We start from the raw sequence: 24,748 nt of genomic DNA, 5'->3' as shown, positions 1-24,748 counted from the left end.
GGGTGGGGGTTTCACAGAAGACGGGGAGAATAAATACAATTACTTGTGCCACCACACCCAGTTTCAAACCAAACTGAGTTACAGATTACTTGTTAAGCTATACTCATACTGAACTTGAAGACGATGTGAGAGCTCTTCCCTGCAATGATAGTGATGAGTATCTTCGGCATTACTCAGCAATTTGTAGTAAAGATGGCTTGATAGATCGTTCTTCGGCACAAGCACTCAGTCGGACCCAAACAATCAGCCTTTGCAGATTAAATACTCCATAGCCCAAACCCATTTCATATTTAACCATTTTCTTCTAATCCATATATCATCAGCTCTAAACCACAGCCCATCACTCCAACTCACCTTTGCCTGTCAGGTGAAACCAAAACCCACTTTCCAGTGCACTGAGACAGATTTTTCCAATGAAAAAGAATGGTGCTTTTCTAGAAACTGTGGCAACTTTGCTATCGTAGGAAAAAAGTTTTTCACATGCCATGGGTCACAGAAGAGTTTTGCTTGGTGGGGATGAGATGAGACTGAAGATTACCCAGTTGTGTCTCACCAGATCACGGCCATCCACACCGTGACTTCCAGAAACTCCGCTGTCACTTAAAATAACACCTTCCAGCCTGCACTTGCAAAGAAAATATAAAAAAAGAAGTGATTTGAATGTAATTGATGAAGATAGACACAATTCTCTTCATTTCTGAAAGGGTTTGGCTCCAAAGTATAAAAAGCTGAACAGCCACGAGCACACCAGCACAACCGCCGACTTCTTAAGGACGTGACTTCAACTGTATTTTTCCTGCAGTAGTGACAAAGAAATGTCCACGCTCAAAAAACGCTCAAGGCAACTGAGGTACAAATTCTTCTGAGATTGCTTCCATCTGCCCAAAAACTAGCAGCGATGTTCCCGCATCTGGTCTGTCTACACAACCTGCCACCAGCTCAGGCAACCACTCATAATTTGGGATGCCTACAGCCGCTCTGAGGAAGCGTACAGTTACAATGCACATGTGCGAAGACCAATAATGAATTTTCATCAACTGCAAAGAAACACTCGTGTGTGGTGGACCAAAGACAATTGGTATTTGTAATGCAGAAAGAGGTCAGCCCTTAACATTCCCCCATGTCCTCCCTCATAGCCGATTTCACGCTTCCCCATGTTCCCCTTACACTTGCTCACTTTAGCAGGCCAGCCAAATTCCCGATTCTGCAATACAGACCCTTCACGGGAAACCTGTGCACAAACTTCCAAAGACTGAACGAGTGATAGGGAAAAAAAAAAATATTTAAGAAATGACCAAGAACCAGCTGAAAAGACGCTAAGCTACTTCCCAAAGTATTGCACAATACCTGTAGGTTACAGAAATGTAAAAAAAAAAAGAGAGAAAGAGCTTGGTTTCCATGAAGCAGCAGACGGCTGCTTCATCTGAAGGGGAGACTGTGGAGGGAGGATGCAGGGGTAGTGATGGAGCAGGCTGACGTAAAGCCAGAACTTAGACTGGATATTAGGAAAAACTTCTTCACTGAGAGCGTGGTGAAGCATTGGAAGAGGCTGCCCAGGGAGGTGGTAGAGTCATCATCACTGGAGGTGTTCAAGGAACGTGTGAACGAGGCGTTGTAGGACATGGTTTAGTGGGCATGGTGGGGTTGGGTTGGTGGTTGGACTTGATGGTCTTACAGGTCTTTTCCAACCTTAGTGATTCTGTGAACTATTTCACCAAGTCCAGGTGAAACACACAAATTGTTCCACAGATCGCAAATATCCTTCCTCAACAGCGTCCATACAAGTTATTTATGCAGTCTATTTATTTAATACCTCAAATCCTTCCTAATGAATGAGTTTCTTTGGTTATAATATATAATTAAAGTTATATAATATGAATTAAAACTAATTATGGGGAAGGTTTATGCAGATGATTCATGGAACAACAAGCACATAAACTTTATACTAATTCTTTGCTGACAGATTTTTAGGGTTATTTTCCAAATACTCCATTTTGTCCTTTCATTGACAAACACATAGACAAAATCCTCCCTAAGCCACCACGCTCCTTCCTGCGGCTGCTCCTGGAAGCAAGCACCCGATGCCTCCGTCACTGAGGGGTTTGGCACTGACGGGAGCCACTTCTGCGAGGGCATTCCCCTCGCTCTTACTCCGCTTTGGCCCAGGTACAGCTCATTCTCTCTGCTCCGGTTGTCCCCACTGCCCACCTTACCCGACGACACAGTCTCCCTTTCTGGTGCAGACAACAGTTCCTTATGCAGCAACATCTGCTATTTCTTGGGTCTTGCGCTTCTCATTTTCAGGGAAAGACGGATTAAAGGACAGAGAACACCAGAATAGTAGGGCTGGAAAAAACCCAAAACAACCCGGGGGTGGGGAAGAGAGGTGAAAAGGTCTAAGATTTTGTCAGAGACAGATTTTGACGGCAGTTGATTTCTGTGCTGTTCTTGTATTCTTTTCTAAATTTATTTAGCCCTTAAACGTGGAAAGCACTGACAAATCTCTCATTCCAAGTAACTTCTCACTCTTCATCAGAAAAAATGCAAATATAATTAATTTCCATTTCAGGGATCTATTTTAAAGATAAAATTAAGAGAGGTGACGCTTCACGGAATTGTCAACGTTTCCTCTGATTTGGTAAATACTGTACGTGTCCTTTGATATTTGTGCTGTGCCTTCCTGCAACCGGTGACTCTTTTGTAGAGTTTTTTTTGCTTTAGGGAACAAAAAACTTTAGAGAGTTTCCCGCATCTTAAGTTTCCTGCATCTTACCCCTTGCTGAGCAAAACACTTTTATACTCTAAATCATTAAAACCACATGCAAAAAACTGAGAGTCTTTAAAGAAAATCTCTGAAAACTAGTAAGTTTGTTTATTTATAGCAGGCAAAGCCCTCGGAGCCCGACCTGGCAGTCTTCTATTTTGGGCAGTGCACCACAGGATATTAAAATACACTTATAGAGCCTGGCGCCCATCATCCTCAGCCTGCCGCTCTGCTACGTTGCCAGGAAGGACAGTCCAGTTAGTTCTCAGCTCTACAGAAAACACACCAAAAGCAAAATATTGCTATTTAACAGCACAACGTAGCCCACAACTGTATCATCAAGGAACGTGTGGACGTGGCACTGCGGGACATGGTTTAGTGGGCATGGTGGGGTTGGGTTGATGGTTGGACTTGATGACCTTACAGGTCTTTTCCAACCTTAGTGATTCTGTGATATTCAGGCTTTAAATTCATCATGTTTGGTATATTACTACATTTTCTTTTTCAAGCCACTGGAAAATGTAAGAAACGTTGCTTAAGCATAAACCACCGTGCTCAGAATAGCAATCTTTGCAACTTTGTATGGGTCACGAATTTGGCAGAAATTCAGTTTGATCTTATATTTATGCTAGTACGTGGAAGCACAGAAAATATTGAACAGCTACAAGATGCCATTTTATGGCACTTTATTCAATGCCGTTTTATTCACACAATCTTTCCAGCCTAGTCTCAGGGTGCCACCGCACCTAGGCTAAACCAGAAAAAGTTCATTTATGCCGCCTGTCAAAATTCAAGAAGCAATTCGGCCCAGATATAGATAACGTGAAACAATGAGAAAGGAGAAACTTCACACGAAAAAACCCACTATGACAGTGCGGTATCAATTCAGAATGAAGAATATGCTGGGAGGGGAAAAAACCTGAATGAAATGGCATCAATTAAGTTATGGAGGTCAATTAATTTCCATTATATTAAACTCTATTAAGAGAGCTAACAACCAAAGATAAGAGGCTGAAGGCAATAACACTCGGTGCTATTACACTGCCAGATGGTTTTCCTAATAACAAAGGTCTTCAGAAAGCCAGAACTCTTATTTTTCTGTCAGCTGGCTACTGTTCTGCGGGTGGCCACTATTTTTAAATAATATGCTCCGAGTTAAATTACAACTGCTTGAATGTACAATCCTATCCAGTTACTTAATGCAGAGCTACATTTTACACAATAATGGATATTTTAATTCTTTTTTGACACATATTTCCGTACCTTGAGCACATGCAATTGCAAGGTATTATCTCAAATCAACCAATGCATTCAATTGGACTCCCAGATTATCTGCCTTTGAAGGTGACTTATGTCAAAAATATTTTTCATTAAACGTGTTGCCATTTATTCCATTTTCCATGCTGAATATTTTGTACTACATGGCTGCAACATATGCTGTTTTATCACTGTATGGCTACCAGGTCAAAAATGAGATTTATCCATCATAATGTTGCCCCAGACAGTGGCATTTTCCATAATGATATTCTGAACTGCATTGAGAGCGAACGCATATCCGTGACTGTATGTAAATGTAAAAACACACCCTGTCACATAAACCCAGGAAAAAAAAAAAGTGGCAAGCTGAACAAGCTTAAAAGCAAATACTTTTCTATTAAAAGGCAAGTTGCTCGGCTCAGCTTACGCCTAGAGTATGATTAGAACCCCACTGTAAAACAATTACCAAGACACTCTTCTGTATTTGATGTCTGAAAGAGAAACGACCTCATGCAGACTCTGTCTCTTGTGTGCGCTGGCAAATATATTTCACCGCTGATTTTCTATGAATAAACATACGCTAAGAGCGGCTGAAACACACTGCTGGTTTTAAACATGCCTAATGTAGTATTAGAGGTTGGTTTCCAAAGCTGTCTGCCTTGTTTATCAGCTTCCTCCCTCCAGCTGGCACAGAATACCGCTGATAGCAACTCTCACCAGCCGGCTTGTGCAGCACACTCATCTACAGGAGCCACGTTCTTCTAGTAGGAAATAACCCTCCCAAAACCTAAACAAAATGGTTCTAGCAATTTAGAAAACAGACGTACTTTACTACTGCGACTCAATAATAACCATATAGATTACGTGTCATCAAGCTCGTTGCATTGCAAATGTTACGGCATACCGCACGTCCTGAGCTTATGAAGCTGGAGCCTGATCCCCAGGCTGTTCCGCCCGACGCCCAGCGGCCTCCCGTCTCCATCTTCCATCCGCGAGAGCCTCTCGTGTAATTGTAGCATAAATATCAGAAAATAAGATGTCTGCTTTTCTAGAAAATTTTAAACTGAAATGCTGTAATATCATTTTCAAAACTGCCATATCATCTGTAGGCAATTATACTTGATACAGATCCACTTAGTGCAGTTATCAACCCAGCATCAGAAACAACATTATTTAAAGGACAGTTTGGGCACTGCATTTCATTTGGGAGATAAAGATCAAATAACAAAAGAAAATTTTTATAACTATTTTTGAAAAAAAACACCCCCACAGTAGAGAAGAGTTGGATGGACTCACATTCCACACTCTATTTTACTGATTCAAGATAAATAAGGTATTAAAAGTGTAAAAAGTTAATTAGATATTAAAAGTTCCTTCAACAATTCATCTAAAATTCTCATTTAGATAAGAATTTTGTCATCTCGTGGCTCTGGTTTAATAGATTATTACATATTAAAGATAAAAAGGATTAGCGGTGGCCCTAATTTCAGGTGATCTGGGCACAGTCTTGTTTGGTAAGAAGACGTCCATTGCAGACTAAACAGCAGTACGGCGTGAGGGAACACCGTTTGAAGCAACTAGCGGGCTTTGCTTGGGGATACGGGGGTGGCCGCGGGTCAGAATAGAGCCGAACGGACAGAGCTGGTCGGAAAAGCTTACCCAGCGCTTGCCCTCATGGCACCTACCTTGCTCCGGGCCCGCTGGTGCCTCCTCTCTCGGAGCTGTGCCGTACAGAGGGGAAAACGCTCCTCAACACGCCGCCTCTCAGGCCTCGCTCACCTAACGCGCTAAATACGGGTGGTAACTTACTCGTCCTGCAGCGGTTGGTGTAAAATCCCTCCAGCGGAACTCAAGCGTGCAACCCACTGCCGTCACCTTCTGTAATGTTCAGGGAAGGTGCCCAGTCTAAGGGGGTTGTTTCAGTAAGTGACGCCCGTAGGGTGGGTGCGGACAGACAGGCGACTCACCCGCTCCCGGACATCTACCCTAAACCCGGGTAAGGCGCTTTGTGCACAGGCCCCTCTCCCACTCCTCACCAAAACCGAGCCCCTGCCTCTGATCGTGTTCTACGTTCAGTTCCAATTGCACAGAAACGCCATCGTGGTGCGCACAAGAAACAGCAACGTGTTACGGAAAAAACCCCACAGGATCAGGCCTCCTAGAAAGACATCCTACCCCGTCTTCGTCGGAGCCAGAGCAGCCAATCGAGATGACGACTGTCGCAAGTTTTGCTCCAAAAACCTGATCTCGGAGATTTCTCACCTAGAACAAAGTGCTAAATATTTAACGTAAGCAAAACCTAAAAGTAAACCAAGTTTTCTGATTCGCTGTTACATTTAAAGCGGAGCGAGAGTGAGAGGGCTGACAAAGCAGCGTTTAATTCCTAGCTATATCTAGCCCAGAATACCCAGCCTAATTTACGCAGACAAGACGGTCACAGTTCACATAATCACGTAGAGCAGAACATGACAGGGGAATTAAAGGACCAGGAAAGCACGTCTGAACTATGAGCTTCCTATTCTAAATGTATTAAATGCAGACATTTAATTCAGAAAAAAGCTAACCTGGTCGGTTCTTATTTTAAGCAAAAATTTTAAGCAGAAAAATACAAAACAAATTATAGACCTTTTTTTGATTACTTTGTCTTAAATAAAGCAAATAGCCAATTTAAACTTAAGCTCCCACATGCTACAAAGATGCACTAGAAGAGACAGCCAAGATTTTGTAATAAATTCTGGTATAGCAACTGATCAGCAAATAAGAAATCATCTTATTCCGCACACCAGTCTTTTTCCCCAGGTTCTTTCTGCAAACGGCATTGACAGTACTCAGAATTTCAATTCACTACGCTACGCTGGCATTTGCCTCCCAACATTTATTTCCAGAAACAGGTGGGAAGTTTGGACATCTCGACTTGGGCTTTTATTCTGATGCAAAGCAAAACTTGCTCTTGGGAAGTTAGTGTCGCAGCACTGTTGTAGTAGAAGGGATTTAACCACCCAGTATAAAAGTCTGATTTACTAAAATTCTGAGCTAATTACTGTTCAAATTCAAATGAGCTGCTATTTCTTGAAAAGCCTCATTTGGAAAAACACCACACTCAGAGCTGTATCTGATGAAAACTTAACTTCTTGCTAATACATCATTTTATTGTATCACATTTAAAATCGGTCACTTTTACGACTAAAACCAAATTCATTTCTACACCCCATTCATCTGCCGCCTTCTTTCCCATTACCTTCAAGTTATTGACCACCTTTATTGGTGTTGTCATGCCTAAAAATAAGAGATGGGCATTTCGGGAGAGAGAAATAATCTCTCCAAACCTGTGAGTGATATAACATGCTTTAGGACATTCCAAATGAGAAATCATCATAAACAACCACGATACAGAATTTCGGGAGGGGGGAACCAAGAAAAACCCAAAAAACCCACACAAAGCAATGCACTGGTACCAATAAAATGAAAGTAGATTATGTCAAATGTTCTGTAACTTTTTTCTAATGTTTCTTTCATTTTGAGGCTTTGCTCACGTTTGAGCGGAAGCCGGTTCAGAGCTCTTTTTGGGTTAGGGTTCCTGAAGTTCAGCCAGAGAAGTAGACAAAAGGTCTCGTTTTTCAGCTTAAACTTGTTATTCTTTATAACTGTTTGCTGTAGGCTAGCGTGAACAGCAAAGACTAAACTCCTTTTTTTTTTTTCCCCCCCAGTTCAGCAGTTTCACTGGACATATTTTCCTGGAGAAACCACTTAGAATACCCTTATTGGTTAAGGTATAAAATAAAATGACTGGAAGCATGGATGTGGCTCACAGAAGGATGTACGTCTGACAATAAATCACTGCCAAACTTGAAAGGTTGGCATGGTTTTCTTCACCATTCATTACCTTAATATTCCAAAAGGTACTATTAGAAAACAGTGGACTAAAAAGGGACATTGAAACATTCTGGAAGACTCTCTAGAAAGGATAGATGCAGAAGCGAGTTCAGTGTCCGGGATCTCAATACAAGAGCAGCCTGGAAATTCAGGGCAACACTTCACCAGGCCGGTGATGGTGATGGCAGAGTTGGGTGCTGGTCATCCCTGAAAGCAACGGGCAGCGCCAACGAACAGAGCAGGACGCTGAACACACGCTTACGCAAATGAGTCCTTAGAAGGAGAATGCTAATGATCTGCTAATGCAATCAAGGGACATGAAAACCCATGTGTAACCACTATCACATCATTGTGGTTGATTAGTCAGAGGCAAGAAGAAAGGAGGGAGCCGCCAGCCACACAGAAAGCAGAATCTGCTCTCCGCAGCCGTAATTGGTACGACAAGAAACGTCAGCTTTCCACTGTACCAACAGAGATCTGGGCCAGAAGGATCCCCAAGAGCGAGGACGATGGAGCATTGGAGCAGGCTGCCTGGAGACGCTGCAGGGAGCCCATCTTAAAAAGTTTTAAAAAAAAACCAAACAGTTTAGGCAAGTGTTTGCCTGGACTGATGCTGCCTTGAGGCAACAGGCCAGGCCAGGCGAGGCTGCCGCCAGCCCCAGCCTAGATGAATCTATGAGCAAAGCTTCAAAAAGAGGTGGGGCATTTTTCTCCATTCATCTGCCGAATTCGTAGGTCTGGGATGTCCTCTTCTGTTGGTAGAAAAGACCATGTTTTAATGGGCCTGCTACGTAAAAAGAGGACTATGGTTAGTACGGGGGATGCAGCGATGATTGCCAATGCCTTGATTACGTTGATGCTACGGGAAAGGGCTCACTCACCACAACCCTGGGCCCTGTGAACAACCTACATACAAAGGTGAAACACAAGGCACAGGAGGGAAGATGGAGAAGCCTACTATGAACCTTGGAATATATTAGTATGCCATTTATTAGCTATTAGAGGTATAAATCTGGGCTCAGAAAACATTTCCTACAAAAAGCTGGAAAAATTGTTTCATGGACCCAATCTTTTACCCTCTGGAAGCATCCTATGAATTTTTCAATTTCACTTAAGAATGTAGGAGGTAGCTACCTACAAAGCTGCCAGCAAACAGTCAAACGTGATGGTTCATCCTTGATGGATGTTCTTACGTGCTTTTCCATGCTTTGAGCATGCTAGGAAGCAAAATTACATTGTTCCATCACTTCAGCTACCTTTACTTTAGACAAAGTTCTTGTACACAGAGCCAATGAAAGCTTCAACGTATCTGCACCAATTTAAACCTTCACTCTTCCCTCCTGTCCCTTTCTTCTTCCATTAGCTAGACAATCTGCAGAGATCAAGAAACATAGCTCAAACTTCGGGTCAGCTGAACTCTTCGTAGAAGAGACACAGTCTTCAAGTTGACTGAAACTCATCAGCTGCCCTCCTGGCACCTCCGAGGGGACACTTAACGATTGCCCCAGCACAGGCCACTTCACGTGAAAGCTATTTTACTGCTAAAAGACAAAGATGTATTTAGAAACATGCACTGCTGTTTTACTTAAATGGGAGACCATGGAATCCCCACAGAAAGTTTGATGGAGGCATTAACACTGTTTGTGAGAGTTTTCCCTGGTACCTATAGAGTCTCCCGCCACACAGCAGCTCTTTGTTGAGCACTGGTACACCAGAAACCCCAAGAAAGCAATTCGTAAGCGAAATCAGAAGTTAATGCTGAGAAAATTAACACTGGAAGTTGGAGGTCAGACAGCGAAAGGAACGAAGTGTGGAAACAGCACATGTTCACATTACCCGTAGGAGCAATGAGAGAAAAAAATATCACTTCCTAGAGGAAATGGCTTATATTTTTAAATGGAAGGCAACTAGTCCTCGTTCTCTAGACTGAATAGGCAAAATAAACTAATGCCAGTCTGTAAGATTTTGAAAGGCTATTACCTCTCCACAGATAGGTAAGTCTTATTCTTAGCTATGAATTTCTTGCTCTCCAACTTGCAACAGCCAATCTGAACATCCGCTATTGTTATTCAGAAAAGCACAAAAAACCCAAGACAACTCCAAGAACTGCCTCATGAAGAAAAAACAGATAATCAAATACACAGAGTGTGGTTAAACAAAGATGAAATTAGAGACAAGAAAGTTAGCAGTAAATATACTAAGAATGCAGCTGTGAAGGAGGTAAAGACATGGAAGAGGCTGATGGAAAATGAATATCAACATTTAAATATTAAGAAACCACACTATGATCAAATTATTTATGGTAAAGACACGCAGTAGATGACAAAGGTTCACTTAGTAGAATACAAATAGAGTGACTAAGACATTAAAAACACAGTTAGAAAAAAATCCTACAATAATCAAGGTGAAGGATCACAAAGTACATGTTGGGGTTTTTTTAAATCCTGCAAACACAACACAAAAACACCCCAAACCCAAAACAAGAAAAAAACCAACCAAACCCACAAATACCTTGCTTCATTTTCATTCACAGCATGGTTATCTTGCACAAATCACCTCACCACTCCTTAAAAATGCCTCTGTCCAGAATAAACTTGTTTTGAATTTGGTAGCATCTGCCTGCAGAGGCATCAAACTTCAGCTGAATATCTCTTTTAGCTGATCTTTGCTCAGCCATACTGAAGCACTACAACATTATTTTGGAAAATGACTTTTAACAGTAATAAAAAAAGCTCAAAAGAAATGTTTTTAGCAGAATTCAGACTGCTTCACAACGAAAGACCATCCAAAAACTTTTCAGGCTTCAGTATCTTGCGTTCTGAGTGTTGCTAACCAAGGAGGGAGGGAAACCCTGCAGCCTCTGAGGGCAGAGAACATACTCGGACAAAAAGGAAAAGCCCCCAAAGGACTGTAAATGTCCCCGGCACTTCCCAAAGGTAACCTGTCCTTGTCAGGTTCGATGATAAATATGTTCCTGTAAAACCAGGAAAACCATACATTAAGCCTGAAAGGGGTAAACGTCGACAATTTAGGGAGGGAGGAGATCAACCTCCTGCCTCCCCAGCTCCCAAATTTTTAACAAGCAGGTGTTTTGCGCTCTGAAATGTCAACTAGCCATTGGATCATTTGTCACTTGCTCGAACAGATGAACATATTTTCATCCACCACTAAGTGGAGCTGTTACTCTTGGAAAAGAGTTTCTCCATATCTTCAAGCGTATTTGCAGACCACATTTTTTGGCAGTATCTACAGCTTTCATGGTGTTTCATCTTAAAAAAAAAAAGGAGATTGAAAGCTTCCACCTTTATAGTTGCTTTAGCTCTCAATAATTTTTTGCAGTAAAGCTACTTATTAAATTTATTACTCTGAGGATAATATTTGTATATCCTCTAATCCAAGGATAAACACAGAATCATAGAATGGTTTGGGTTGGAAGGGACCTTAAAGATCACCTAGTTCCAACCCCCCTGCCATGGGCAGGGACACCTTCCACCAGACCAGGTTGCTCTAAGCCCCATCCAACCTCACCTTGAACACTTCCAGGGTTGGGGCATCCACAACTTCTCTGGGCAACCTGTTCCAGTGCCTCACCACCCTCATAGCGAAGAATTTCTTCCCAATATCTACTCTGAATCTACCCTCTTTCAGTTTAAAGCCATTACCCCTTGTCCTATCACTACATGCCCTTGTAAAAAGTCCCTCTCCAGCTTTCCTGTAGGCCCCTTCAGGTACTGGAAGGCTGCTAGAAGGTCTCCCCAGAGCCTTCTCTTCTCTAGGCTGAACAACCCCAACTCTCTCACAGCCTGTCTTCATAGGAGAGGTGCTCCAGCCCTCTGATCATCTTCGTGGCCCTCCTCTGGACTCACTCCAACAGGTCCGTGTCCTTCTTATGTTGGTGGCCCCAGAGCTGGACCCAGTACTGCAGGTGGGGTCTCACCAGAGCAGAGTAGAGGGGGACAATCCCCTCCCTCGACCTGATGGTCACACTTCTTTGGATGCAGCCCAGGAATACGGTTGGCTTTCTGAGCTGCAAGTGCACGTTGCGGGGTCATGCTGAGCTTCTCGCCAACCAACACCCCCAAGCCTTCTCCTCAGGGCTGCTCTCAACCCATTCTGCTCCCAGGTTGTATTTGTGCTTGGGATTGTCCCGACCCACGTGCAGGACCTTGCACTTGGCCTTGTTGAACTTCATGAGGTTTACAAGGGCCCACCTCTCGAGCCTGCCAAGGTCCCCCTGGATGGCATCCCTTCCCTCCAGTGTGTCGACTACACCACACAGCTTGGAGTCGTTGGCAAACTTGCTGAGGGTGCACTCAATCCCACTGTCCATGTCGCTCACGAAGACGTTAAACAGCGGCGGTCCCAATACCGACCCCTGAGGAACGCCACTGGTCCACTGGTCTCCACTTGGACATTGAGCCATTGACCGCAGCTCTTTGAGTGCGACTATCCAGCCAATGCCTTATCCACCGAGTGGTCCATCCGCCAAATCCACATCTCTCCAATTTAGACACAAGGATGTCGTGTGGGACAGCGTCAAATGCTTTGCACATCTACCTACCAATGACTTTTTGGCAGTTCTTGTGGGATGAACTAATGGCATAACTGAGGTTGTAAAGAGTAAGTTTGCACATAACAAAAGATTACTCCATCACTAATACATACTGGAACTGCCTCCATCAGTGTTTTGGGGCACGGCAACTGAAGCAACCTCCCACCCTGCAAGCGTTACTGCAGCTCGGAAAAGATTTGAGGCGGAGAGCGAGCACAGCATGCAGCAGATGAACTACAGCCACCTCTGTATGTCATACGATGACATGTGAAAAAAAAGCCATGTGTTATAAAGCAGGACATGAAGTCTACGTACCCACTATGAACTTCTGAAAAAAATCTGCTGCAACGTCACAGGAAACCCAACTATACCCAGAGGGGTTGGCTGAGAAATACACTGACGTTGTTTTACCCAGAGTTACTTGTACAGTGACAATTGGTGATGGAGACTTCCCTGATTAAAATAAACTAAGTGAGAAAGAAAAGAAAACTCCAGGAAACTGTAACTAAACTGTGGTTTGTGTTCATAAGTCTCATAAACGAAAATAGAAACTTGACATTTAAAAACAAAAGTATAAATTAAGCGCTTTGCTTTCAGCCCCTTTAAGTGTTCAGTCGCTGGCGATCAGTATAAACCTTAGCTTTGGACATCCAAATCACTTTTGATATCGACAAGAAAGAAAAAGCAGCACTTTTAGGCAAAAAAAGATACCGTGCAAATTCCACTGCTTCCCCATACTTCAGTGCTGTGTGGTACTACTACGACTCAGTAGAAGAGCAGTATTTTTTTTTGTTTAAAAACAACATAAATAAAAATTAAATCAGTTACTGAGAAACAGTCCATAATGAAACTATATTAATGAGAGATAAACACACCGTCTTGACACCATGGTCCTTTCACATGTCTTTCAAAAAGAAGTTTCCTCTCCAAGGCAACTCCAGGTAAAGCAGCTCCCCCGTTTGTCAGCCCGGGCAGCCCCAGAGCGGAAGCTGCAGCCCAACGCAGAGAAGGGAAAGGAAAACAGTACTTCATGAAGCACTTGCTCCATGCAGCGTTAAGCCCTACCTTTTGGCGAAGCGTGTTGTTTGTACAGCCCTCAGGAGCTCAGCTCTCCGGGAAGTTCCGGGAGCTCAGAGGAATCAGAGATTCACAGGAGCCACCTTTTGGGTTTTCACTGGGTGCACAAGACGGCTCCCCCACGCAGAGAGAGTGGGACTGCGATCTCAGGGAGCGCGTCATGACTCTCCTGCTCTTTGCTCGGGTGACCATGGCTGGTCCCACCTCTCCACCCTGCCTCGGTTTCCTCACCTATAAAACGCAGGCGATGAAACCATGCTCTTCACTAAAAAGCGGCATTGAAAACCGGGAAGGGTGCGCTGCCATTTGGGATGTACAAATGTCATAACCCAGCTCTGACTTGTTCATTCCCCTGCTCGTAGAAAAATAATGTGTCATAACCCATAAAACAATGAGTCATAACCCAGCTCTAACTTGTTTACTCCATTGCTCATAGCAAAATAATGCAAGGAAGACTGATGCTTACAGGGAAGGAATTTAAGCAGTGTAGTATAGTACTCCCCTCGTCGGTATTTTAATTGTAACATAACAGTAGGTATTTTAATAAGCCTTTATTACTACAGAGCAAGGCTTTACTGTGGTTCAGCAGCTCAAATTTTACTCAAGCCCTTTTTAGGCATTTGGACACCCTTTAATCTTTTAAATTATTAAGTCTTAAACATATAAAAAAAACACATAACAACATTCCAGCTTACATTCTCGATGACAAAGGTCCATTCTTTGTCTTCAAACTCTTCAGCGTGCGGATCCTAGAAAAACAAACCAGAGAACTTAAGTCTGAAAATAATCCAGAGTACAAGAAATTGTTACTCAGCCAAGATTTTCATATACTCATAGAAATATTTTTACCCGCTGAAGATGACAGAGGGAAATATTTTAGCTAGGATGTAGGCTTCAATGGATGTCAATAAGATGACGAGCAAGTTGGGGTAAAACTGCCAGGGAGAACTTAATAAAGACTCCTACAAATACAAACATGAGGTTGATTCTGCTAAAGGCCAGTAATTCTACTTCCTTTCATCCAGAGCAAAAAAAAAAAAAAAAAAAAGAAAAAATATAAATCTCTCCCTAATTCTTAAGTTCCACCTCCCAAAAAAACCCACAACAAATCTACACCTTGGAGAGAAGAGTGGAGGAAGCCACTGCTCCCACCCGGCGTGAGAAGGCGTACACCTACGGCAGGCATCACCCCAACTTCCTCGTGCCCAGACTCCACCAGCACCAGCAGAGATCCGAAGTCACAGCTTCGGCACCGTACCTCATGTCACCGCAAATGTCTTAAATACCTATCCTTACTTCACAACGTTTCTATTGCATCACACGTGAGGATCAGAAAACATTGTCACCAACAGGAAGATAAATAACAACGAGGTTCGTACAGCATTTGTTTCCAATTTAATGAGCTTTCAATCTGGTGGTGTGGTCTGTATTGTTGTTGCCTGAAATCAGGTAACAGTGGAGACATTAAGTCATCCCCTTCATGCCTCTATCACAGATCCTACGTTAAAAAAAATAATGATTAATTTATCATTCAATCCTAGTTCTGAACAACTGTAGCAAAACTACTCCTCTTGCAAAACAGCTTCTCACACTAAGAGAATGTGGCTTTAGGCTTTCTTCAGACATGAAGCCTAGTGCTGCTATACCTTAATTTTATCCTATTATTTCTACTTAGAGGAAACTGCTTAATTACTCCCTTTGCCTCTGACGCTTGCATACTATAGACGCTTGTAGAGAAACGTCCCTTCCCCGTAGTCAGCATTTGCCGTCATCATCTATGAGACCCCTCAGCACCTGCAGAGTTTTCTTGCTATTATTTGGAGCCTGCTCATGATCCTACACCAAGCACACTGCACCAATTCCATCTTGCTGCTGTAACTTAAAATGGATGGAGACATTTTGCTTCTACTTTGTTTATCTCCATGAGTACCATCTTTCCTTTCTCTTCAGAACGCTACAAGCCTCACATTCAATCTTTTCAACTCACCTTATCATAGTCTTTGCTTTAACCATCCTTGTTTCACTTAACTTCGCCTTGAAGTCAGACACACAGTGAGAAGAGGTACTGTATCACAGTACTACAAATGATTCTGTTAAATAGTTCTCATCAAATACACCAAATAAAAGATTTTGTAAGTAAAGAGTTTACAGCGTAAGCAGCCAGCAAAAAGAATTAGTTTTTTCTTTCTCCAGCATGCAAAAACCTTGGAAAGCATGCTCTTAAATAAACCTCCTCTTTGAATGAATGACAATACCATTGCTAAGAGGATATCACCCCGTCTCCTCCAGCGCAGTCCTTCCTACAAAATCCAGCAACGTGGGTTCACTGCTCTGCAGACCCCCTGTAAAACATGGGCTCTCCTTGCAGAAGGAGTCCCGCTGGGCATCGACATGCTCACGGAGGAAATTCAACAGCACACCATACCGCTGGCACCGGCATTAGCTACATATTTAACAGCTACAGCCGCAGGTGTCATATGCAATACGCATTTTAAAATGCATTACTCCAACAATGGAATGTAGTGTCAATGAAAAAAATATAAGATGTTACTAGAAATTTATGTCAAAACTGATGGTTTATTTTGATAGAGGAATAAAACTTTCTAGAATTATTTTTTTTTTAAAAATCAGAATAATTTAAATACTGCAAATGAGTGTAAAAACATACTGCACCGTTAGCCGTAAGGATAGAAGGCCAAGTAGATACATACAAAATTATACTGAGGTATCTCCGTATTCCAATTAATGTACTTGTAAATATCAGATTATGTAATTATATATCCATCACACTAATCAGGTTTGCGGAATTCTGCATTATATAAATAAAGTGCATGATACCTGCTGGTTTGCTGTATCCTATATAAATTCTAAAGATATAATTTTCGGTAATCCAGCTATTAAATGCTTGCCATTTTCAAGAGTTAACCCGGGGCAATTACCTTTTTGTTTAATTGCTTCCTTTGATACAGCATAAAATGACATAATGATATTTAATGGGATCATTAATCACTTTATGTTTGAAGAAGCTACTCCATAGTAAGTGACTAAACTCTTAAATATTTCATCCTGCTCAATTTTTTCCCTAAGTCCCCCCAAAACTATTAATGCAAGCTTGCAGGTGTACCTAAAACTGCTTACAAAGTCAGGGCCCAGTATTTTATCCCATGTAACAAACAAAACAATCGTTGTTTTGTTCATGCAAGGCAATAATCTATAAAGAAAAACAAAGCTCTTCTATCAATGGCAATAAAACTGATTCATACCTCTGAAGGCTACACAATCAGGTGCTCTGCTGAGTGCTTCTGATAATCTGATAGAGCCAAATAATACTGTTTAATGAAAAGACTTCTTAATATTCAACATTTCAGTATGCACTTGAAAGCGAGCTGTGAACACTTCCGAAAAATAAACACGAGTGTGTTACCCCCCAACTCCCTACCAACTACCCAGAATAAAAAAATAAAAATTAAAAGCTTCAAGGACTTCTCTAATGAACAGCCTTACCAAAAGTTGGGAGAGTATTAAATATGCCAAGACATGGACACTTCGCATGTAAGATATTTTGATTTACAGACAAATCCAGATTTATTTTTTTTAAAAAGCCACATTTCTTGTTAGTCTTATAATGCCTCTAGAAACAGAAAACCCGAAATAAGCTTACACACATAAACCTCAGCATTTCCTTGCAACAGACACGTAAGGGGCTTCGCTCTTCTCACTAAAATGCTTTTATTAGAAGCCCAGGGAGCAGCACGCACGGTCCTTTTTCTAGCTAACTCACAACTTGATTACGCGGTCAGCATTAACAGATACTTGTATGACTACAGTTACAACACAGTTTCTATTGCAACCGTCATTTCACCCTTTGGGCTAACATTTCCGTGTGTGGTCTCCATAAAAAAAGTGCTGTTTCTATAAATCTGGCTAATCTTTCATCTTCTTTTGGATTTGAAGAGGGTAAACACCGGTAAAAAAGCGTAACACCCCATACTTCCCTCGCTGGCTAACCCCTACGCTCCATTCATTTCCCACGTAAAACTCACGCGATGAATTTAGCAAACTATTATTTGAGGAGTATACAGCTGGCTGCTCTTTAGGAAAAAAAAATGCCATTGCAAAGAAGAATAACCCTAGGAGTAACGGTTAGATTGAAATTTTCCCTGTAGGAAAGCGCTCCCTGAGACCACAGCGCACAAAACCTCACCTCACCTGCAAGCAGATACAAGTAATCACTGAAAATGCGCAGCTGGAAACACCCGAAGACCAGAGTTATAAACAGACCTCATTCCCATCCTCCTTCCTGAAAGCAAATCATAATGAGAATTACCTAAAAAGCTCAAAGAACAAACTGTCTCCAGTAGTTTCTTCAGCCTGAAACTGCCTCGTAGCTTGCTGTAACACAAAAGGAGTTGGCAAGAGCCATTTTTTTTTCATAACGCTCATTTTCTTTACCAACCTACCCCAGATGCAGAACGACACCCTGGCCAATGTTCATTACGGTTTTACCCGGCATTGAAAACTGTATTTCGATAAATGGATTGAATGGCTTGTTGTTCCTCCTCGTTTTATTGTGTAAAAAAGACTCATCACTCTTAGTATCAAGAGATGGACCCCATTTTCCAGTTTCTCTCTCCATGCGCATTTGCCTCTGAGCATGACACTCCTTTTCGGTATCTTCAACCAAGTTTTAGAGCCTTCTTTTTGCCCCCCCTACCCTTTTTCTTTTCTTTCCTGGTAAGATGACTTTAGTGTCCAAAAGGAACGCTCAGGTGAGAAGCCAATAGTAGGGAACTGCGCCAAGGACAGGACATCAGCTTACGGTTCTCCTACAGCGAGACTCTCGGATAATCATTTCTCCAACTCTCAAGATCAGTAGAGCGCTTTGGCCCACCAGCAAACACCCAACCCATCTCACATTTTCCCAGTAACCGTGTTAACTACTTTTCTAGAGATATCCTGGCCCTCAACAAGCTCAGTCCTACAAACTCCTCTTTGCAATCCCACCCATCAGCTTCTTTCTGTGACCCTACATTCTGCCCATCCACGTGCCAACTACCTGAAAACAGACAACTCTTCCAGGCTCGGGCAAGGGAAGAGCAACAAGGAATGCGTCTGTCACATTTTTCCGCTCTCTGTTGATCAGTCCGTCACCAGCCCATTCCGCGAGGAGCTTTGTCAAGGACTAGACCCTTTCTGGAGTGTACGAGGCGGTTTCGGAAGACTGAAGAAAGGCAACCCTTCTCCAATAGTTCAGGTTATCTTCAGTTATTTCTGTATCTCTTGTAGTAGGAATGAAAGACACAGCAGCAAACAAGGGACTGCTCCTTCTCCTCCGCAGCAGCCGGAGCGGGTGGGGAAGATCTTCAGACTGTTAGTCCCTTCCTCCCTTCCTTCCCCATGCCTCCTCCCTAAGCTTTCCTGGCTTTGAAGCTTGCTTTTCAATTAGATCACTTCATACCAGCCTTAATCTTCAGCCTTTCTTCTTGGGGAATAACTACTTGAGGGCTGTCATACTGAATCAGATCAAATGATGACAGGGTTTGTGATCTGCCTCTACCAGTGACCTATAGCAGATGCTCCGGGTACTCCAGCGTCTGTCCTCAGCTTTTGTACTTGGCTGTTTGAAGCTGCAGAAGACTCAAAATTTGACCCAATTCTTGCCGCTTTCAAGGCTGCTTACAGAGGTCTGATTAGTCTAGAAAACCATGTACAACTCCGGTCAGCTTCTGTTGAGCTTCCAGAAAGCAGGGAGCTCTGAGCAGAGCTGTCCCTGAACGTCCCCACACCAAGCTCACGACAGCTCACCCTCCTGTAAAGCCTCTGGGCTAGAAAGACAACAAGGATTGACTTTTTTTTTGTTTAAATATATTTTTTACAGTTAGTCCCCACACTAGCCCTGGATATTTCATTTTTTTTTAGTGTGCGAATGTGCTCACTTCCCTGAGCGTACGATTTTTGTACCTGACACACAACATCTTGTCTTGACAACAGGGCTGGTTTTCCCTCCTATGGAATATTCTCCACAGTGTCCGGTCAAGCCACTGGGTCTCTCCTAAACCAACACAAGCGTGTTCTGAACCCAGATTTGTTCTTTGCTTCTGGGAAATGGCTTTATCAAAGGGGTTTGGGTGTTGGGTTTGTTTTTTTTTTTTTTTACTTTCCTGAGAGAAGGTATTGGCTCTGCTGCAGTGTTCCTGCTAATGCATGGCCAGTTACTGCACGATAATCAAAGCACACCATTGACTCGGGCTTTCAAGAAAAATTATACGGGATTTATTGAGAGATATGTGGGGAGGGGAATACTTTCAACAATACAAGCCTCCTTTTATCATCTATTTTATTCTTATTTTACTCAGAAATATTTTGTTGTGTGCTTACACAGCTCTGCCTTTAAAAATGTCTTTTTCAAACTTTGGAATGAGGAGCAGGTAATCTTTCCTGCTGTCGCAATAGTATATCGGTGCGATAAACCACGTATATTACTGCCAAAACGAATGGTTTTGGTAATCCAATGAAGCAAAGTCCATGCTTACTCCAGAAGAACAAACATTTTTGCTTGGGAAGTTCACTTTGCTTTTAAGCTAGAAAATAATGATGTTGCAATTTAAATCCTCATAGTAGACCTGATGTGCACGTAGCTTTGCTAAAAGCACCGGGCTTGCTTGGCAGTGAAAATTTCTCATTTAAAAATCTCTCTCGGTGGATACAGGTATGTGTTTGTAGATAAAACCACGGAAAAGCATACAGGCTTTCATGTATGATGGTTAAACCTTGCTAATGCAGGGACTCTGAATGTAAACTTCTGGAACGCAACCATGGAAACAACGAAAAACGGGAATTCAGCTAGCTTTTCTGGCATTTGTGGATCTTTCTATGAAAGCCCTACAAATCACGGACTTAAAACGCACAATAGGCTTATTGTTTCACAATGTTTCTTTCTCTCCATTTTGGTTGAAAAACCCAAGGCATAACCAAACACCAAACATAGAGCATGGCAAAGAAAGAAGTTAAACTTTCAGAACGGAGGGAACTTTTTACGTAATTAGCACCTCAGCCAGCTGGATGGGCAGGAGCTAGAGCTAGGCAAGGGCAGCTGAATCAATATATCCATTTGATTCATTTCCCCACATGACTCCAGAGCACTATGAAATTTTACCAGCAGCCCAGAATTAAGTGAAATGAAACAAAAAGGGTTTATTTATTTGAAAGGAAAGTTTTCTAAACAAAGGTTATAGTCTCTTCAACATTTAGCTCTGCTTGCCTCAGAATTACAAATATATTTTTGGAAACAAGCTAACACCCAAAACAGGGATGTGCAAATAATGCAAAATATCTCATCTGTTGACTGATCACAGGCACTTTGCTAGCCAGCTCTCAAGTGTCCACGGGTGACTACTGGAGAGGATATTCTTAACATTCTCATCAGCACTTGAAACCTCAACTTATCTCCTAATCCTACCAGCAACACATTTCAACAGCCACTTACGAATGCACAGCCGCTACCGTGTGAATCGTTTCCCGAAACACGTAGCTGTCTATTCTGGAGTCCGCTCTTTCCCTTCCCTGCATTTCCATTTTGAACAGCATCGCTGCGCTAATTTGTTATCTGTGATTGCTACAGAGCTCTGCCGGAGGGACCTGCTTCCACCCGCGGGCTCTGCCAGCGTGGACGTGGAGTCAGCAGCTTCCCGTAGTTTCTCGGGTTGTAACGAAAGAGGACAACTACTGTTTGTTAAACAACACGGCCGCTCGAAGTGTACTTACGGCCAAGTGCCAAACGTTCAGCCGTCACTCACTCCCCTTCGCCGGGGAGGGGCTCCTAAAGGGACTTTCACAGAACTGGAAGATGAGCCGTCTCTTTTTTTGGAGCTTTACTGCTTTCATTGTTTTCACTCCCCTCCTTCCAGAGGCAGGAACGATATAAATACCTGACTTGTAAGTCAGCTCCCATAAAGGCTGCTGCAGCGTGCTGTTACATACCTCCCTTCCCGCTACTCTAGCACTGACCAGCCGATGCATCAGCCGGGTCAAAAATAGCTATAGTTCTTGTTGACTGTCTTTGCCCGGAACGTACCAGCTACAGAAATGCCAGCTCTCGGGGCGTTAGGACATACCCCGCGCTACGGCTGAAGCGCCGCTGTAGCACCGAGCCATCAGAGGGCTGGGCACAGCCTAAAGTGTGCTAACACCGTATTCTACCTGCGACCAGGCGTCACCCGCGGCTCATTCATCCGGGCAGGCCAGTGGTCTCGCACGGATGCGGCGTGCATGGTGCGTTACCCAACCTGCTCCGAACGCGCGGCTCTGTACCACACCTGCATATCCTTACGGAGAAAAAAAGGTGGGTTTGGCCACTTACAGGCACTCTTGTTGGAGGAGCCAGAGGATCAGTTAGAGCAGATTTACGTAAAAGCTGCCTGACAATGGGATGCTTTTTGCGTGATCTCAGTATTTGGATTCTAAAAGCCTGTGCTGGTTCCCGCAGAGATCAGTGCGTCCCGTTCCCAGGAGGCACGGCCTCTGGCGTTACTCACGCTCCCTCCTCTCCTCCCAGAACAGCCCTTGCGACGGGCAGGCTCATTTTTGGGGAGAGGAGGAGGCAGTCCGGTGAACAGATCCGCCCGCAGAGTCACAGCGCTGGGTAAAATTACAGCTGTAGGAATAGCTAGCGCTGGCTCCAGAGGCTCTCCTCTCCCCTCACTATCTGGTCCTAGCCCCCACACTCACTTTCAGTGGCACAACTACTAGTTTGTTGTGCTGTACCACAAAATATAGCCCTGAAGCACTGCAGGTAGGAATAAAAAGGTAGCGTGGGATGGCAGGAGAAGGCTGGGAGACACTTTTACTCCGATGCCACGGCATCGCAGAGCTGCACCCAAAAGGAACTTAATTTCTTATTCTTCGCGTAACTCGTTCTTGCATACACAAACTAGAATTGTGTGCATTTCTGCTTCACTTGAAATGTTAAAAATATTAAGTAACATTTACTGCGTTACATAACCATATTCAGATTATAAAGACACGCAGCATAGTCACATAACGGCGTTAAACTTCTGAATCCAAGTAGAGGCCCTTGAAGCATGCAAAGACAAACAATTTTTGCTAGTGAACTTTTGAACCTCAGTTGAAGACTATGTGTCTGCTAAGAAGAGAGACAAATTTATGATAGTTAGCATCACTGGCAACCTGGGAAGTTTCTGCTCATTGGTGATCCCAAGTTAAAAAAAAAAAAAAGAGAGAAACCCCCTTTTTAGGCTTAATGAACCAAGTAATAAATTCACATTCTAAGGCTAACCAGAAGTCGCTTCTAAGCCATTATTCAGGGAGGTCCCCAAGACAAAGAAATATAAATATTACTAATTAGAAAGTAGTATATTACTGTTACCCTAAGCTCTAAAGGGAGCAATTATAAATAAGAACAACCAGAGTGTAGCTGGAGACACCAAAGTAAAGAACAAGAAAGGACTAATGGACTGAAAATCCCAGAAATCGTCAGCCTCCCACGCTGTCACACGTGCAAAGTTGCACTGTTTATGCAGAAAGGACTTTCCCCAGTGATATCTGGGAAATAATTTCTAGCATAACCATCAGTTTCTCCTCCTGCTTCGCAGCCACACAGATACGCTTCTCATTTTAATAGAGCAAATGCAGTTCCTAAAAAAAATCCCCTGTAAAATCTTATAATTCTCTGTACTACTCCAATACTCCACATCCACTCCTACGATTGCAATCACGTAAGTACCGTGCTGTTTGTGCGGCATACCAAATACTGTGAAATTAAGAGCTGGATTCTGTTTCCCAGTCAATAGCATAAGAAATAGGGTCACTGCACTGCAACTGAACACGGAATTCTACAAACGGCTGTGTTTCGACAACTCCTGGCTTACAGTATTTAAAGAAAACCAACCAGACTATAACCCATGCCAAGCCCTTACACATCTACTACGTGCACAGTTACACATGTACTAAATTCTATGCCAATGACTCGCCATAATCAGCTCAACGGGATATTTCAGTGTGTTAACTAAACTACAAAAGTAAGCTTTGGCAGGGAACAGACCATCCTTCTCTCGGGGATTTAAGCTGGGGACATAAGGTCGTGCAGTTAACAATTTAAAACCAGCACGATTAGGCCTTTGTGATTATAATCTGATGTTTCCAAAGAGAATTTTTTATGTGCTGTTTATGAAATAGGAAAGATAATGCTTTTTTTTTAAAAAAAAAAACAACACCAACATACCTTAAAGAGTGTCACAGTAATTTCAACATTTTCAGGAACGGGCCATACCACCACCCCGCGGTACGGGTTCTTGATTCCAGGCTGCCAGCTATGAGCCTAAAGGAAGAAAAGAAACAGTTGTCTTAAAGCCATTATAAAAGTGCTGACTCAGCTGCCATGGGACCCAGCGCGGGTAGGTAGAAGTACCACGTCACTGACTCCGAAAAGGCTGCTTGCTTAAACCTGTGACTCCACTGAATGCTATAAAGGACATCATTAAGAATGAGAGTAAGGAAACTTAGACCACTAGCAGGCATTTTTTTTCCACTGAACTAAAGCTGTTCCTCACAAGGTCTTAAACTCCGGATTTTTTAAGCACCCAGCACAGGTCTGGACACTCAGAGCCTTGCAAAAATCAAGGCTGTAAAGCCAGAGCTTCTGGAGCAAGCTGAGCTTTATTTTATTTTTATCCAGATGCAGGAATGCTTTTATTTAAGGAATACTTGATGAGTACAGCACATAGTGCAGGCTTAACCATGTCTAGACCTAAATAGAGCAAAAAGACATTTTTATTTAAAAAAAAAAAACCACACAAAACAATGATTCATAGTACAGATTAAATGCTACTAAAACATTTACATTCTTAAGAATTAACATGCTGGGGTACCTACACCTAGAAAAGATAATGATAAAACCCACACTAAAATAGATTGAGAACTTGTCTACCATTGAGTATCAGTTTGGATTGATGTACGGTCTGTCTTTACATTTTAATGGCTAGTCCTGAAAAACACCATGTGTGAGCATTTCTGTTTCAGAATGAGTACGCTTTTCTCCAAGCTCAACTTAATCCATTTTGTGGTGCTGCAAGACAAATGAGGGAGGGATGCTGATGCACGAGTGACTGCTGAGCAGCATGGGGGTCGTTAAAGATCTGTGGAAGTTTTATCAGGAAAGAATGTACAATCTATTTACTGTTATCCGAAGCCAATTAACTGGGCTTTTT

General features: G+C 42.7%; 1 protein-coding gene across 8 annotated transcripts in view; it reads right to left on the bottom strand.

The window, feature by feature from the left end:
* Positions 1–24,748, bottom strand: part of EHBP1 (EH domain binding protein 1) — a 234,136-nt gene that overhangs the window by 165,545 nt on the left and 43,843 nt on the right. For all 8 annotated transcript variants that reach the window (XM_059828420.1, XM_059828424.1, XM_059828421.1 and 5 more), the window contains exons 3-4: positions 23,764–23,859; positions 14,219–14,272 (exon numbers count right to left, since the gene is read on the bottom strand). In XM_059828420.1, coding sequence (XP_059684403.1) covers positions 14,219–14,272; positions 23,764–23,859 — 150 coding nt within the window. The remainder of the gene's footprint in view (positions 1–14,218; positions 14,273–23,763; positions 23,860–24,748) is intronic.

This window comes from Gavia stellata, chromosome 23 (assembly GCF_030936135.1).
Source record: "Gavia stellata isolate bGavSte3 chromosome 23, bGavSte3.hap2, whole genome shotgun sequence".
Taxonomy (NCBI): Eukaryota; Metazoa; Chordata; class Aves; order Gaviiformes; family Gaviidae; genus Gavia; species Gavia stellata.
This window is presented reverse-complemented; position numbering and strand designations above follow the sequence as displayed.